The following is an 18099-nucleotide window of genomic DNA, read 5'->3' on the forward strand; positions in this document are numbered from 1 at the left end:
TGTGTGTGTGTGTGTGTGTGTGTGTGTGTGTGTAGGTCAGAGAAAACCCTCAGGTGTTGGGCCTTACCTTCTGCTGTTTCCATTTTGTGTGCCAGGCTAGCTGACTGGCTTCTGGGAATCTCCTGTCTCTACCTCCCTTTTCTGTACAAGTGCAGGGATTCCAGATACTTCTGCCACTGTTGCTGGCTTTTTAAAGTGGTTTCTATGGATTTGAACTCAGGTCCTCACACTCCCTCAGTAGGCACTTTTCCCCACTGAACCTTCTCTGCAGCCCTGGAAAGGATCATTAAGAAGAGGCAGAAGAACTTCTGTTTAGCATTGTTCCAGAAACTTCTGAACATTGACATGCACCCTGGCTGACCCAATTTGAGTCTTTCTTCCTCAGGGCTGCAAATGAACCCATGTCCTGGCCTACATTAAGCCACTTTTGTTGGTATTTACAGGTTCCAGTGTCTGAAATTGAGATATATACAAGGGTAGCTGGTGAGTGGAAAGCTCATCTCTTTAGAAATGAAAAGATTCCCTTTTTTTTGCGGTGAATCTTGGGTCTCTCAGAGCTAAGACCCTAAGGAGGAAACACCTTGGAATTTTGGTCTTGTCAGACTTTCACAGTATTCTTTCCTTTCTTGCAAGGGTGTTTTCTCAAGGCATGTTCAGTTCCACGTATCTTCTGCCTGAAGAATTCATTTTAGTTAACACATGTCTTAAATGCTCTTACACATTCAAAACAAGTCAACTGGTCAACCTGTGATTTAGTTCTGAGATCTCCTTGACATACTTAGCCAGCAACTCCTTCCTACCTAAGTACAGGATATGTCTAAGAGGTAATTGCAGGGACACAACATCTGCAACACGGAGAACTTGCCTACAACCCAGCACCAGGGGAAAAAACCTAAAAGCTGCAGCTCACATCCGCACAGTATAGCAGCCAAGGCCTCTTCAGTTCCCTGATGGCAACTGCGATCTGAAAATGTCAAATAAAAACATCCAAAGTTGCACATTTATACATTTTGAGACAGGCCCTTTATATGACCCTAAGATTGGCCTGAAGCCATGATCCTCCTGCACCAGGGATAGGGCTGGGGTGAGTGTGGTGTCCTACCTAGAGTACCTTGCAGCTAACAGGGGACCATGGAGAGAATGAATCTGGTATTTGTCTCTTCTTAATAATCTATCCTAGCTCAGGCATGGTGGCACATTTCTTTAATCCCAACATTAGAGAAGAAGAGGCAGGCAGATGTCTGTGAGTTTGAGGTCAGCCTGATCTACAGAGCGAGTTCCAGGACAGCTAGGGCAATGTAGAGAGATCAAGTCTCAGAAAACAATAACAAAACAAATTCTTTTTTTAGAAAAATATTTTATTTATGTTATGTATATGAGTACACTGTAGCTGTCCTCAGACACACCAAAAGAGGGCATTGGATCCCATCACAGATGGTTGTGAGCCACCGTGTGGTTGCTGGGATTTGACTCAGGACCTCTGGAAGAGCAGCTGGTGCTCTTAACCACTGAGCCATCTCTCCAGCCCCCCACAAAACAAATTCTTCATCCTTCTTGTTCGGTGTTATTACCCATTAATTTCTCCAGAGACAAACTCTAAGACTATACAGGTGGCAAAAAACTAATCTTCATTCTTCCTCTTTTAATATGCTTTGTTGTGCATGTGAGCATGTGTGCGTGTGTACATGTGTTCCTGAATGAGAACACTCATGTGGATATCCTGAAGGAATCCATTCGCCCTCCCACTGTGTACACCTTGGAGAAGGAACTCAGGCCCTCAGCCTTGGCAGCATGTGCCTTTACCTGCTAAGCCACCTTATTAGTGTAGCTGTAAATAGTTAAGGGTCTGCTCTATGTTCCCAGTGGGTGCAGTTGTGGTTCTACACTCACCTAAGAGCTCTGGATTCATGAATGAAAGACACAGACTCACAGCATTATTTTTAATATGCCTTACTAGCTCAATGGCTGGGCACTTCCAAATCTCCCCATGGCTAGCACGCGCTCCCCTCTGGTATTTCCGAGTTAACACTTTCTAAATCTATATTTTATCTTTACTGCTCTGTTTCCTTCTGGGCTGCCCTCCCATGAAGCCACTTTCCCTTTCTACCTACATTTTGGCTCTCTCATCCCCCTGCTCCTTCACGGCATGGTCCGTCCTTGGTTTGTCCTATGCCCCTCTCACGACAGAATCCCTTCTTCCTTCTCTGTTTTTCTTGCCCAGGAATTCTAAGACTTCTGCCTTTGTCACCTTGCCTAGCCTGACCACTGGCTCTTTCTTGATCAATCAAAACCCACCTGGGGACAGGGACCCTCAGCATCTGGACCTGTGGATTCCCATATGATTTTGGGGAGCCAAAATAAGACAAAGCGTTAGAACCAACCCCCAACATATTAGCCCTTTGCTTTCTCTTTATTAGCATACATTCATTTATAGATAATGTACTTTGTTGAAATTAAGTTCTGGTTCTGCCTCCCAGCCCCAGGATCCCAGAAAAAGTCTCAGATTCAGATTATAATTATAAATACCTTGGCCACATAACTAGGCTCTACTCTGACTAGAGCGTAACTGACTAGAGCGTTACTTTAACCTACATTTGTCACATGGCTGGTTGTCTGGGCTCAGGTTCTGTGCTTCAGTGCGTCTGTCTCCTCACCTCTTTCTGGGCTCCTCTCCCCACCTCCTTCTCTCCCAGATTTTTTTTTTTCTCCTCCCAATGTCAGACTCCTGCCAAATAGATTTCCTGCCAAAGCTATAGGCCACAGGGTTTTTAATTGACGGGTAAGACATCCGTACAATACAAAAGATGATCTCTCTACAGTACTTCATTGACACTGATATACATGTATAGAATATATGTTGATAACATCCCCATTGCCCTATCTTTTTACCCACAGCGCTATTGCCTTATTCTTCCTATCCAGTCCCCCTTCTAATTTCATCACTTCGTGTGTGTGTGTGTGTGTGTGTGTGTGTGTGTGTGTGTCTGTTTCTGTCTCTGTCTCTGTCTCTCTCTCTCTCTCTCTGTGGATGTGGTGTATTCATGCACTCGTGTGATTAGTGTAATTAGGGCTGCTTATATAAGCATGGGTTGGGTGAGGGGTCATTTACAAGAATATGGGCAATTACCATTGGCCTACACCAGTGAAGACAACTGCTCAATAGTCATTAACTGCTAACAGTTCCTTGGGGAGGGGCATGGCCTTATGAGCTTCTCACCCACAGCAACCATTGATAAATCCTGTAAATACACTTCCCCCTCTCCATCCCTTTTAATTTACATTGTTAAGGCTAGTAAAGGCTCCCTAGGGACTTGGAAGGAACTTTGTAGCTCCTTTAGATTTTTTAGATTGGGTCATGTGTTGAGATGTGGTCGTGTCTTGCTGGCCCTGTATCAGGTGTGGCTTGCCTTAGAAGTTCTGAGGGCATTTCCCTCTGCAATGACTCTCCTCTGCAGAATGTACACCACCTTTGTCTTTGATCAAGAGAATGGGTAACTTACTTGAAGTATAGGATCCTTTCAGAGGTGTCTCATCACCCTACAGAAACTCGATGACCTGGAACAGAGGTCAAAACATTGGCTATCTGCTTACCTTCTTTATTTTCATGGGTTCCTAAGGAAGGTTGTGAACCACTCAGATGGATAGTCACAGTAGTCTTCAAAAAAAAGTTTAGGGAATTTTATATATTATGTATGTGTCTGTATGTGGGTTATGTGCTGGTGAAGGCCAGAAGAGGGCACCAGATGCCCTGGAGGTGGATACCCCAGGCAGCTGTGAGCCCCCTGAGTGCTTGGAACCCATAGTCCTTTGCAAGAGTAGCAAGCACTCTATCTTGGAGTTTCTACTGCTGTGATAAAAGATAGCATCGTTAGTTGGCTTAACATGTTGTGTAACATGACCTGATCCTGCCATGAATTTAAGTCAGTCATAGCAGGAAGACAAAAGTCAACAGGGCCTTTGTTTTAAGTTGCCAGGTTTTAGATCTTAAAATAGAAAGGTGAGGAAGAAGCTGTTCATATTGGACATTTGCTACCTTTTATTACCTAGCCTTGGCCCCTCTCCCTATCTGCCTGTCTATTAGGGTGTCTATCTAAATCCTAGTCTCTCTCTGAGGAATAATTACCTAACTAGGTAACTAACAGGGCATTAAGATTGCCTCTTATAGAAAGGGACAGTTTGGAAAGCCTTGGGCTAGATAATCTCAAAATACGATTTAGCTAGATATAGTGGCACATGCCTTTAATCCCAGCATTTTGGAGACAGGGGCAGGCAGATTTCTGTAAACTGGAGGTTATCCTGGTCTAGTAGAGGCTACCCTGGAACATAGTGAAATCCAGGGCAGCCAGGCCAGGGCTATAGAGAGACTCTGCCTCCAGGAAAAAACAAACAACACCGCCCCCCCCAAAAAAAAAACCAAAAAAACCCAAAAAACTAAGTGTTTGACATGTAAGAATGTGTCTTATTACGGGGCGCTCACCACTCAGACACAGCTTATAGCAAATTGAAATTCTTTATTCCAGCTAGCTGAGACTACACTCAGGTATTCAGGCCTGAAGTGTAACATCAAATGTCCGGAGCACAGCGGGGTTTGAAGGCAGAAACCAAAGACTAACATCTTGTTCCTTCTCAGAAGCAAAGAGTTTAACAGAAGCTAAGAGAAGCAGTTAGCTCGAGGGAATTCCCAACAAGCAGGCAGTCTAACAGAGACTAAGACAAGCCAGCTGGGACATCTTGGCCTGCGGGTTCCTAGAATAGAGTTGAGTAATTTGCTATAGAATTCCCCATCGAGGAGATTCAGTTCTAGACAAACCTGAAATGGCTTCAGCAAGAATACAAGATGGAGGAACTTCGGCCCTGTCTTACCTCATCTCGGTCCTACCAGGCAGTTCGCCATGTCACCTCTCCACCTAGGGCCAGAGGTAGGACTCAGAACCCGATATTTGATTTAGTTGGTTTTGGTCTGAGCCAGGAATCAGAATCCTGAAACTTTAGCCCATGGTTTTACAAGCTCTTTTAAAGAAGGGTCCAAGCACGAGACCTACATTACTGCCACTTAAATAGCTTCCCCGTACTACCTAGGTGGGCTCATTTCTCATACCAGAATCCTAGGGAAAAGTCTCAGCTCTAGGGGTCCCACTATATAATAACCCTGGAGGGAAGAGAGCTATTCTAAATGCACAATAGAATCCTTCCCTTTGCTACATACCCCAAAGAGTTAAAAGCATTCCTTCCCAGGAATCCCATGCTGAGGGGAGGGAAAGGTTGTCTTCTAGGAAGAGATTTCACAGTGTTGAGAGCAGCGAGGGAAGTGCCAAGGAAGATCACAGCTGACTGGGGCTTTTTAATTCTATGTAATTCTTTCCTTCTATTCAAATATAATCCTTGTGTCAATACTCACAAAGATGAGCTGGCATGGCTGGGCAATGTGTGACTGGATTTAGGGTCACAAACTGTGCCCTAACAAGCCAGGCTCAGCTACCTATTGTCAAGAAGCTAATTAAAAGAGTCAAATTAATGATGAAAAGCAGAAGTTGGCATGTACTCAATGTGGCCTCAATGGGACAAGGCTCAGGAAATCCAGTGACCAGTAAGCCCGTTGTGAGAGTCCTGGTATGAGGCTGAGCTTTAAAGAGAAGACGAGAGGTACATGTGATTGATAGTTCTGGTCCCCGTGTGGTCCTGCCTGTCCCTGACCCAGCACTATCCTGATTCTGGTCTTTTCTGAGGGGCCTGGGAAGTTTGGCACTGTTGGAAATCCCCTGTCTTTGAGAAAAGATTGAGAGAGGAAGCCAGAGACGCCTTACTTTTCCATTTGGCTAACACTGGCTGCTTCTTACCACTGTTCTGCTCGCCTTCAGGACCAGGATCCCCTTCTCTTCTCAGTGAGAAGTTTTTCTAGGCTGTTCGGCTTCATTCTGAGCTAACTTGAACTCCCAGGAATTTGTTTGATGGGAAGACTGGATTACTTGTTTGGCGGGCTCTTCTCAGCCATTAGGGTTCTGTTGAACCACCTGGGTGACTGTCATTTGTGTGGTAAGCCTAGTCTTTGTAAACTTAAATCCTACTGAACTATGGAGGGCATCTTCTTGGAAGGAGATTTGAGCTGTGTTGGTAACTAACCACGAAGGGATCTAAGGGCAGAGAAGAGCACTACTGTAATTTGTGCAGCTGTGAAAAATGTCAGGTCTGGATTATCTTGGTTCAGTGTCTTTCGTAGTCAGTGGTAAAAGAAAATGAGATTTTATTAAAAAGTGCTTTACGTTAGTCAAAAATACCTTTAAATAGTATACATTAAATTATGTTTTTGTGATGGTCTTACTATGTACCCTGAATGACCTGGAACTTGCTATGGAGACCAGGCTGGTCTCAAACCCACAGAGATCTGTCTGTCTCTGCCTCTCAAATGCTAGGACTGACGGTGAGGAGCACTATTGCTGGCTTAAGATTTTAAATTAAATTTCTGATATAAGTTTCTTTTCCAAGAATATTCATATATGCAGTGTATAAAGATGAGATATCTATTAAGCCTGTAATTCACATAAGATGATATTATTGATATAAAATCACAACTGATTTCTCCAAGGGGATGGGAGGGAGTTTATTCTGGAGCCAAATATGATTGACCATGGCCTGAGAACACTGATTTAGGGCACCCCAATTTCAATGTCCCAATATAAACGTAGTTTTATGAAGGTTTTTACAATAACAGGACGAAGAAAGTCATAAATCAAGCTTTCTAAGTACATTGAGGAAACACCGAAGAGTCAGGTTTTGGCAAAGCAGGGAACTCTGGGATAGACCTCAGATGCAGTCTCATGACCCTCTAGGTCTTGGTCAGCTTTCATCTGAAAGCTGCCTGACAATCACTCGGTTGTTAGAACATACCCAGAGGTGGAAAAGCTATAGCTAATCATGGGATAAAGATACCCTTGTAGGATGTGAGGACGTAATTGGGCCATATCCATTACTGTGGGCTCAAGCACCCAGGAGATGGGTCCCAATTAATTTCCAATTATATTTGCTCTCATTCTAAGCAAGTTCTGTCACACATGTATGTGGATAGTCCACATGACAGATTAAATCCTGAATAAATCTCAGGGCTGTAATCTACTCTGAAAAATTAAAGGGAGCCCATTTGGGACTCTGGGTAGTTAGAGAAATGGCCCCCCAAAAACAGGCACAGGAGGGTGTGGCCGAGCCATTGGGTAAAGCAGCACAAATCCAGGAGCCATCTGATTCACCAGCATGGATCCCGTTGCCACTATAGCTGCTGAGCTATTTGGGACAGGTTGTTTAAAAAGAGAAATTACTGGCTAGCATCTAAAGGGCCAGGACTTTCCCCTTGGCTACTTGCCTCTTGTGCCCCCTTTCAGCCACAGCTGGCCACCATCTCATGCACAGCTGCCAGACTCTGCGGTCAGCTACTACACTGGCAGCTGGCTCAGACAGAAAGGCTGCTGGGATGGGCCATCTCAGCCAGCCAGCCCTGACCTGTGGCTCTCCTCCCTGTTACAGCCCAAGGTGTCACTGTGACTATCTTCCTCTCTTAGAAAGCTCTCTCTACTTCCCCCCCACCCCGACCTCTTCATAATTCCTGTGGACAGTCCAAACAAAATACATAAATCTAAATATTCAAATTGAACACCAGAAAAAAAAAAAAAGAAAGAAAACAGATAAGCTCAATCAGAATGGTTGTTTCCAGGCTCCTCCATTTACCTGCAAATTTTGTAATTCCATTATTCATAACAGCTGAACAATATTCCACTGTATAAATGGACTACATTTCCTTCTTCACTCATCTGCTGACTGGCAGGTAGGCTGTTTCAATTTTCAAGCTGTCACAAGCAGAGCAGCCATGAGCCTGATTAATGATCAACTGTCTCTGTAGTAGGATGCATAGTCTTTCGGGTGTATGGATCATGCGTCATATCTGTTTCTAGCTTTTTATAAAAGCTTACTTGTTTATTTTATGTATCTGAGTACACTGTAGGTAGCTGTCTTCAGACACATTAGAAGAAGGCGTCGAAGCCCATTACAGATGGTTGTGAGCCACCATGTGGTTGCTGGGAATTGAACTCAGGACCTCTGGAAGAACAGTCAGTGCTCTTGACCGCTGAGCCATCTCTCCAGCCCATTTCTAGCTTTGTGAGGAACTTCCATACTGATTTCCATGGTGGCCGCACCAGTTCACACTCCCATCAGCTCTGAACATGTGTTCCCCTTTCTCCACAACCATGCCAGGATTGGTCATCATTTCTTGCTGGTCTGTTTGTTTTTATCTTAGCCATTCTGATTGAAATCTCAAAGCATGTCTCTGGTGGCTGAGAATGTTGAACGTTTTAAAATTTATTTTTAAGGATTTATTATTTTTTTATTTCATGTATGCTGTCTGTAACATAGGCACCAAATGCATGCCTGGTGTCCACAGAGGTCAGAAGAGGGCATTGCATCCCCTGGAAGTGGAGTTACAAATGGTTATGAGATACTATGTGGGTGCTGAGCGCTGAATAAGGTCCCCTGCAAAAGCAACAATTAGTCTCAATTGCTGAGCCATCTCCCCAGTCCCTGTTAACGTTAAAATTCTCAGCCATTTGTATTTTACTTTGAAAGCGTTATACTTCATTCCATGTCCCACTTTTACATCTGATTTGTTTCTCTTTTTTTCTTCATTTATTATTTTTTAATAACTAAAGGTCTATGTGACCCTGGCTCTCCTGGAACTCAGTATGTGGGCTAGGCTGGCCTTGTAGTTAAAGAGTCCCCCTGCCTCTCCTCCCAAGTGCTGAGATTAAAGAAAAATTTTGAAATGCTTAGCTCTTGAGTTCTTTGTATATTCTAGAGACTATCCCTCTGTCAGATGTGTAGCTGGTAATAATTTTTTCCCAGACTCTGGACTGCCTATTTTCTCGAAGACGGTGTCCATTGATGTTTCAGTCTCACGATGTCCCATTTCCTATGTCTGCACTACTGAGGGCTCGCCCAGACAGTCTTTTCCTGTGCCAAGTTCAAGTGTGTTCCAAGTTTCCTCATCTCTGTCAGTTTCAGGATATCAGTTCATAGGTTGTAGTCCATGATCCATTCAGAGTTGAGTTTTATGCAGGGTGAGAGATAAGCATTTTGTTTCATTTATTTTTCTCCATGTAGCTATCCAGTTTGACCAAGCACCATTCGTTGACAATGGCGTCTTTTCTCAAATGTATATTGTTGACCTCTTTGTCAAAAGTTAATGGATTTAGGGTTTTGGACTCATATGTAGATGCTCAAATTTATTCCATTAGTCAGTGTGTCTATTTTCACTCCAGTGTCCTGTTCTTCTTCCTACTATAGCTCTGTAGTCTAGCTTGAAATCTGGGAGGAGGAAGTTTAATCAGAAAGGTTCTAATAAAGCCCTCTTTTGAGTTGTTGGTCAGAGTCGCTCAAAAGACTCTTACAACATTATAGACTATTGCTACTGCCCTTGAATGCCTCCCAAGGGTGGAAGACAAGTCTACTACTAAAGACACCATGCACTTCAGACACAGGGCTGAGACCTCTGAGTTGGAACTGACCCGAAAGCCTCTTCCCTGAGGACTGAGGTGATTCCTCCAGCAGATTTTGTTTTGTTTATGTTCTGTTGTCATATAGGACTCTTCCTCCTCCTCCTCTTCTTCCTCTTCCTCCTCCTCCTCCTCTTCCTCCTCCTCATCCTCCTCCTTTCTCTGTTTCCATATAAATTTAAGATCACTTTTCTGGTTTCTGTGAAGAATTGCTTTGGAATTTTGATGGAGATTGCATGGAATTCATAGATTGCTCTTGGTTGGATGGCCATTTTCACAGTATTAATCTTACCAATCCATGAGCACGGGGGGGGGGGGTGTCTTTACATCTTGATATCTCTGATATCATCTCTAATTTCTTTTTTCAATGATTTAAAATGTTCATTGCACTTGTCTTTCACTCGCTCTTGAGAGGTTGTTGTGGACGGTATTGTTTGTCTGATTCCTTTCTCGGGATACTTGACATTTGTGTATAGGAGGACTAGTGATCGTGGTCTAAAACAAAACTCTGAAACATTTAATCAAAAAGGTTCTAATAAAGTCCTCTTTTGAGCTGTTGGTCAGAGTTGCTCAAAAGACTCTTACAACGTTATAGACTATTGCTACTGCCCTTGAATGCCTCCCAAGGGTGGAAGACAAGTCTACTACTAAAGACACCATGCACTTCAGGGCTGAGACCTCTGCGTTGGAACTGACCCGAAAACCTCTTCCCTGAGGACTAGCTTCCATGGTACTAAATGTTGCCATGGAAGCTTCCAAAGGATGGAAATAACCAATGGCCCTGTCCAACCATGACACCTATGAACCACAATGACCAGCATAGCATGATAACCCTAAGAATACAGTAGTGGTGCACATACCTTGGTAGTAGCCAACAGCTCAATAAGAGGAAAATAATGTCTGCTACTGACAACTCAGATGACTATACCCAGGACCAGTGAAGTCGTGAGTCTTGGAGAAGAACCTACAACTAGCACTCTACTAAACAAATATACTTCCTAACTACATTCTATACATATCAGCCTCTGTAACCAGATATAAGCGTAGTCCTCACTGTCAGCCCCCATCAAGGAAATTTCTTTTTGCTACAGATAGAGTCCATTACAGAAAACTACAACCAGTCAAAATACAGGGTTAAAGAGCCTAGTCCCCAAGAATACATCTCTTAATGCGATATAAGACACTTCCGCCTCTCAGAAGTCCTTTTCAAGCACGGCTGCTTACAGAAATTCTTCAATGCAACATTGTTACATTTTCCCGTTTTTTCTGAGTTCTATCTCAAAAAGAGTAACTTTGTTTCTTTCTTTCTCTTTTTTTGGTTAGTAATCAAGACCGTAAAGTTTTCCCAGACAGTTTAGGCTTTTCCTTTGTCTTCTGTAGCACTCAACACCACTGCCTCCCTCCAGGCAGGCTTGCCAACCTTATTGCTGAACATGCCTGTATTCTTGGACCCTAACTCAGGGCCTTCTCTCCCATCATCTCCATCTTCCTTCTCCTAGTAGATGCCGAGATTTATAGCCTGCCTGCTTTGCTGGTTTTCTTTCAAAATCTAATAATAAGTTGGTCCTTAAGTTTCCTTTTAAGGCTACTTTTAAGTTCTTTCATTAGCCATACTAAACCCCAAAAAGGGAATGTCAATTTCCATAGTAACAATATGGCCACATGAAATAAATCTCTGTCTCATGCTCTTCACTATGGTCTCTTTCACTGGGATGCTGGGGACAGATGACGGATGACCTAGCCCAGCTTGCTGGAGGCTGCTAAAGCATTGGGTTTGACCCTAACAATTCTGGACCAACTTTGGATTGGTCTGCTCTGTTGGCAACAAGTACAGGAATTCAGTCCAAAATGATTTTCCCTTTAGGGCACTGGAATCTCGAGTTGATGCTCCCAGGACCTGTAGGTGTCCTGTAGGTGAGGGAGAGACCGCTGACAACTCCTGGATCACTATTTCTAACTTGTACTGTCATCAATTGGTAGAGATATGGGTGGCATTTTGGACACTTGAATTCCAAATTTTTGTTTCACAAGCTTTAGAGAATAACCTGGTTCTGTCTGTACCTTTATGTGTACATGTGAGGCTTTCTTTGGCTTGCAGTAATGTACGGGGTTCACCCCTTCACCTCAAGGTTTGACAACCAGTCTCTACAGTTTCTGCTCACTTCCTCTTCCACCAAGCCTTAATTAAGCCAGACCCTGGAGAAGGGATTGGATCTCTAATGTACCCTAGTGCTGTATGCCAGAGAAGAGTGTCTTCTTCTGGAGTCTGCTCTCCTAAGTCTCCTTCCTTGTCGTCATAGATGACGCCTTCGTACACGACCACCACCACCATCACTGCGCCTCCCTCTGGAAGCCTGCAGAATGGACGAGAGAAGGTGAAGACGGTGCCCCTCTACCTGGAAGAAGACATCCGTCCTGAAATGAAAGAAGATATACACGACCCCACCTATCAGGATGAGGAGGGACCCCCGCCCAAGCTGGAGTACGTCTGGAGGAACATCATTCTCATGGCCCTGCTGCACTTGGGAGCCCTGTACGGGATCACACTGGTTCCCTCCTGCAAGGCCTACACCTGCCTCTTCGGTGAGTACCTTTCATTGTTCTGGGTCAGTGAGTGTCTCCAGTTTCTCCCCACTCTTTTGTTTGTTTGTTTGTTTGTTTGTTTGTTTTTGGTTTTTCGAGACAGGGTTTCTCTGATAGCCCTGGCTGTCCTGGAACTCACTTTGTAGACCAGGCTGGCCTCGAACTCAGAAATCCACCTGCCTCTGCCTCCCGAGTGCTGGGATTAAAGGTGTGCGCCACCACGCCCGGCCTTCTCCCCACTCTTTAATGAAGGACATTCTTGCAATGGGCAGTGGCGCCTCTGTATCCAGGTTTCCCTAACCTTTTCTTGATGAACTAACTGAACACAGCCCGGTTGGATTGGGTAGCAAGAGTGTCTTGTTCTCTCTCTCTCTCTCTCTCTCTCTCTCTCTCTCTCTCTCTCTCTCTCTCTCCTGTCTCTCTCTCTCTCCCTGTCTCTGTCTCTCTGTCTCTCTGTCTCTCTGTCTCTTTCTCTCATGAGACAGGTCCTCATGTGGCCCTGGCTGGCCTGGAGCTCTCTCTAGCAGAGAATGCCTTTAAGTCTCTGATTTTCTGGGCCCACTTCCCAAGTGCAGGCATTATAGTGTCCATCACCACAACTGGTTTGTTTTGTTTGATTGATTTCCCAGAATCTCATTGTGTTACCTAGACTGTCCTGGAGCTCTCTATGCAGTCTAGGTTCGCCTCGAACCTGGTAATCCTCCTGCTTCAGCCTGCTGGGATTACATCCTGAGCTGACCTCTCTGGCAAAAGCAGCCTGGGGTGTTTTGCTGTTTGTTTGTTAAACCCATGACCTTGGGCATACTAGCCAGGTATTCTCCCACTGTGTCATATCCTTAATTATTGAAAGTACTTTAACATGGGTGCTGGGGACCAAGCTCTGAAACCATGTGCAGGGCTCACTGCGGGGTAGCAATGCAGCACCTAGGTAACCAACAGCCTGGCACACATTTTTATATCACTTATTTGGCAGCCTGTCCCAGCCCTTCCTGCCTGCCATGAGAGAACCAGGCCCTACCTAGGGGACATGGGAATAAGGTACCATAACAAGAGCATGAGCTCCATGCTGAGTGAGCCCAGACAGGGAACAAGTCAGGGTATACTGCAAAGGAGAAGAAGCCATGGAAAAGGAAAAAGTACAAAAACAGAGTTGGTTATCCTTACAACCATTCAGACCTTAGTCTCCGGCCAGACCAGGCTGGTTTGGCCTGGATAAGGGTGAGGCAGGCTCCTCTAACACTCAGTATGCAGGCCTGTGGCTCTGCTACTCCAGGTAGGTTGTCAGGGTGTGGCCCATGCCAGTCAGCAAGATGCTTTTCCAATATTTACATTACAGGCTGCTTCCCGTCCTGCTCTGTGTCCAGCCTGCAGCTGTCCCTTTTTCCTGAAGCCATAGCATGCCATGAACCTAGCACCCTCTAACTCCAGTTGTCTCTGCCCTCTACCCATCTTTTCTTGGCATAGACAGGCATGTCAGAGGATAAAGCCTTGAAGAAGGCTTCTGGTCCACACCAGCCCTGACTCTAAGGAGCTCTGCAGCCCAGGGGCTATGAGGGCTGGTGAGCCCTCCATACTTTCCTAGATACTCCTGGAAGGTTTGAGGGGTGGGGGAACAGTGTCGGATGTGAGGAACTCTTTGACAACTCTCTCTCAGAATGTATTGGTGTAGAAAGACTGGTGTTATTCTGTTGGCCCCAGACCTCTTCCATCTTGAAGTTGGTGAGATTTGGGTCCTTAAGCATTGTCTCAGAAAATCCACCCAATGGGCTGGAGAGATGGCTCAGTGGTTAAGAGCACCAACCGCTCTTCCGAAGGTCCTGAGTTCAAATCCCAGCAACCACATGGTGGCTCACAACCATCTGTAATGAGATCTGACTCCCTCTTCTGGTGTGTCTGAAGACAGGTACAGTGTACTTAGATATAATAAAATAAATCTTAAAAAGAAGAAGAAGAAGAAGAAGAAGAAGAAGAAGAAGAAGAAGAAGAAGAAGAAGAAGAAGAAGAAGAAGAAGAAGAAGAAGAAAATTAGAAAATTCACTCAGTGTCCTAAGAAGATATACCATAGGAGATTCCCTTTCATAGGATCTTGGGTTTTTTAGTTACCTGTCGAGGCAATGATATTTCAGAAGCAGAAAGACCGGGCATGAAGGGATTCCCTGCAAGCTCCCTCTCCAGCCTGCGTCTTTCTTACATGCCCCATTCAGTGCTCAGTGTTTGACCAAATCTCCTGTGCTTGGGTGACATCAGTTGCTACTACAAGAAAAGGTTTGCCATCCAAACACAGGACTGTGGTCCCTGGCTTCAATGCCCTGCCTGTTAGTGTGTGCTATGATTTTGTAAAGAAATTTGGCACCCAGAAGCTGGCATGGGAAATGACTTCCCTCTTGCCCCTGCACTCTCGTGGGTAGATGAGGTAGCTCTCAGAATGATTGTTGTAAAATGTGGGTTACAAAATTCTGCCTTCAGCATCTTGGTCTCAGATGGAGTTCTCTCCTACCTTTCTGTTTTAGAGGCTTTTCTGGTTTTATCCCAGAGGAATAAAGGTGCATAATTAGCACCTGGCTGTACGTGCTCCATTTTCCTGACTTGGGGATTTTGAAAAGCTTTTCTCTCATTTGAGAACCACTCAGTAGAGCCCTCTGGATTAAGACCTCTCTGACAAGACTGAGGGCCAAAGAACAAACCTTCCCAACCCTCACCTGAGGGGAAAGCTCTTTTACCATCAGTGTGGACACATATAATCCTTCCCTGGGGACAGGGAAAGGACCTTCGTGACCAAAGCAATTGGCAGAATAAGATCATGACTCAATGTCACGAGGACTGTCACTCCAGCACCCCTGTTAAGATAACATTGTTTGTATTCTGGAGCCAATGCGCCTTGGTGATCCAATCTTCGGTGTGGAGCAGATTCGGACACCTTTCTTGGTACTCTGGCTCTGCTTTAAGCCTTCCTTCCCTTTCCTCCTGTGACTTCAGGGTTTGCCCTCCACTGGCTTCTCTGTCCAGGTACAGTTAGATCCTCTTCATGGGAAGACCCCAGTCACCACGGAGTCAGAGGCTGCAAACCATCTGAGGCCTCATCCCAGTTCAGAAGGTTACAGTCAGCCCTTCCCTAGGACAGACACCATCTCTATGGTTGTCCTGAGGTCCTATAGAAGGACCAGATGACACACAGAAGGCAGAAGAGAAGAGGAAAGAGACCACTTAGAAAACCATTAACTCTTGAGACCGAGGGACACATAGCAGTTTGTACAATATTTGGTGTCTCCAATCTCAGCTAAGTTCTGCAGCCCCAGAGGTTCTATGGTTTCCAGATGGCCTGTAGGTACTAACAAGGCCTCAGTCCCACCTCCTAGTTCTACCAATCTGAGCAACAGACGGGTACACCCAGTGTCCACTCCGCATTAGAGACACTGATCTTGTAGGCTTTGAGTTGGAGTGCTGCATTCCTATGAAATGTATGATACAGCTGAGACTGGATCAGTGCTCGGACCCTGCATGAACACTTTGCTTTTAACTTCATCAACGTACTTACCAGGATAGTAAATAGCTAGAGACTGTTGGTGTTCAGACATCGTCACACAAACGGCGTGAACACTGATCTCAGTTAACTACTCAGAATAGTTATTGACTGCACCTTAATACTGGTCAGATCAGGAACAGAGCCCAGAACTATCTGAACTATGACAACAGATATCTTTTTCTGTCAGCTCACAAAGGAGAAAACCACAAAAGCCACAGTGAGTTCACACACAGGAAGTACTGCGGGTGGTCAGCTCTGACTCAAGTGATTTCAGACATAAGAGTTCAAATTGTCCTTTGATTTGATTGGTCCTACACAAAGCTTTGTGGAATTCTTAAGATTAGCAAAACCCATACCGCACATTCAGAACATACAGAACAAAACAGTAATGTGGTCAGTATGTCCTTGAGCCAAGTCACTTCTCTATGTCAATGACTGGCAGGCATGTTACAGCAACAATATGAAATAGCTGACAGGCATGGTACAAAATGGCTACAGCTATGCTTGAAGGGAGAGGTGTCAAACCATAGCATTCCCCCCTTTTTTGAGCTGTCCCAATGAGTCAAATCATTAACTCAAAAATTTTCTTTTCTGATACTGGGTGTGGTGGCGCATGCCTTTAATCCCAGTACTTGGGAGGCAGAAGCAGGCAAATTTCTGAGTTTGAGGTCAGCCTGGTCTACAGAGTGAGTTCTAGGACAGTCAGGGCTACACAGAGAAACCTTGTCTCAGAAAAAAAAATTCTTTTCTGAGGTCAGGAGGACAAACTTTTTTTTTGGTTTTTTCGAGACAGGGTTTCTCTGTATAGCCCTGGCTGTCCTGGCTGTCCTGGAACTCACTTTGTAGACCAGGCTGGCCTCGAACTCAGAAATCCGCCTGCCTCTGCCTCCCGAGTGCTGGGATTAAAGGCGTGCGCCACCACGCCCGGCTGAGGACAAACTTTTATATCAGTCTTTGTTGGGTTTTTGTTGGCTTAAATGTTTGACATTTTGATCTCCCTTCATAAGTGTTGCTTCTCTCAGGCTGGTAGGCCTTGCTATGCTCATGCTTATTAGGAAAAGCATTATTAGTGTTGGCACTGCCCTGGCCATCTGGGAATGGCGTAGAGGTGCCAGGTGTCCCTCACCTCCTTCTCCAGGATAATACTATACCAGAGGCTACCGATGTACAAGTATGCAAAAGTCAGAAGTTTCAGTGATGCTAAAGGAACTGATACAGGGGGTCAGTGCCAAGGCACAAGCAAACCAAGTGCCTTTTAGAGGTACTAAAGAGTAAGGGGAAACTCCTGCCTTAGCACCTGTACATTATTACAGTGTTGTAGGTACTGAGACCGATATCTTATATAAGCAGAGAGACCTTGTCCTTTCTAGGACAGGGAGAGAGTTTAACATGCTCTTGGAACCACTGATGTCTAAGACCCTGTTCCTAGTGACCTGGAATCTCTGGATGGTGAATATCATCCCAGGGTCATTACCAGATGCATAAAGGAGGAGCCCCCAAATCTACCCTGTATCTCATAAATTATTTGTATCATTTTTATCTTAATTTGAGTGAGGTTGGTTTTCCCACGTTTTCTAGACTGACTCTCAGCCTTCTGTGGCTGAATATCCTTATCCATATCAGTTACCCAGGAGGCTAATGGTTTATCACCCCACATAGCACAAAAGCACACATCATGTCCCCTGCAAGTCAGGGTCCTCAACTGAGGGACAGGCATATACCTGAAGGGCGGCCACACTATTTTCCATATTCTGGATCCTATATCCAAAGACCTAGAGAAAGAGGGAACATATATGTTTGTGGCCTTTGGGCACCTGTTCCATTTTGGCCCAAACAATTTACATATGTCAAACGTGAGGGCAGGGAAACCATAAGCCATGTTATTTAGGCTTCCGTCCATAGTTCTAATTGATGTTCATGTGTGTTGTACTGGAGCGTGTCCCTCAGCAGCCCAAGGCAACATAAAATAGAAAGCAAACCTCTGGAATTTTTTATCTGATTTTTAATGGGTTCTGTGGGTGTTGTCTAACAACCCATTGCTGGTCTGGATCCAGATGTTTTGGGGAAGGGGGGTGGTGAACTTCAGAAGAGAGTGATGAATCCAGGATTGGATCCCATCTATTTTCGTGGCCATGGGGTGGTCAGGATGACAAAGTGGAGTCCTTTTCTGAGTGGGCCTGGGGGAGTTCCTGTTTGACTCAGCATTTCAGCCAATAAGGTGGGATAATGGACAGATGTCATATCTTCCTTCTGTAACTGCTTACTGTTGACATTAGGACCTTGTCCAAGGGGCCCAGGAAGGCTAGGCAATGGGGCGTTTCTTAGAAGCATTTACTTAGCGAATCCAGATGAAAGACGGGGAGCCATCACATCCGTTGGACTGGTTAACATCAGCTTTTTTTTTTTTTTTTTTTTTTTTTTTTTTTGTCTTTCATCAGTGTTTTAAAAGTTTGTACT

The 18099-nt window shown here is 44.8% G+C and overlaps 1 protein-coding gene across 1 annotated transcript in view; it reads left to right on the forward strand.

Annotated features, from left to right (window-relative positions):
• The window catches only part of LOC110285787 (acyl-CoA desaturase 3), a 35044-nt gene that overhangs the window by 1734 nt on the left and 15211 nt on the right, over positions 1–18099 (forward strand). The window contains exon 2 of the mRNA XM_021152193.1: positions 11837–12119. Coding sequence (XP_021007852.1) covers positions 11837–12119 — 283 coding nt within the window. The remainder of the gene's footprint in view (positions 1–11836; positions 12120–18099) is intronic.

The sequence above is a fragment of the Mus caroli genome, chromosome 19, assembly GCF_900094665.2.
Source record: "Mus caroli chromosome 19, CAROLI_EIJ_v1.1, whole genome shotgun sequence".
In the NCBI taxonomy this organism is placed as follows: domain Eukaryota; kingdom Metazoa; phylum Chordata; class Mammalia; order Rodentia; family Muridae; genus Mus; species Mus caroli.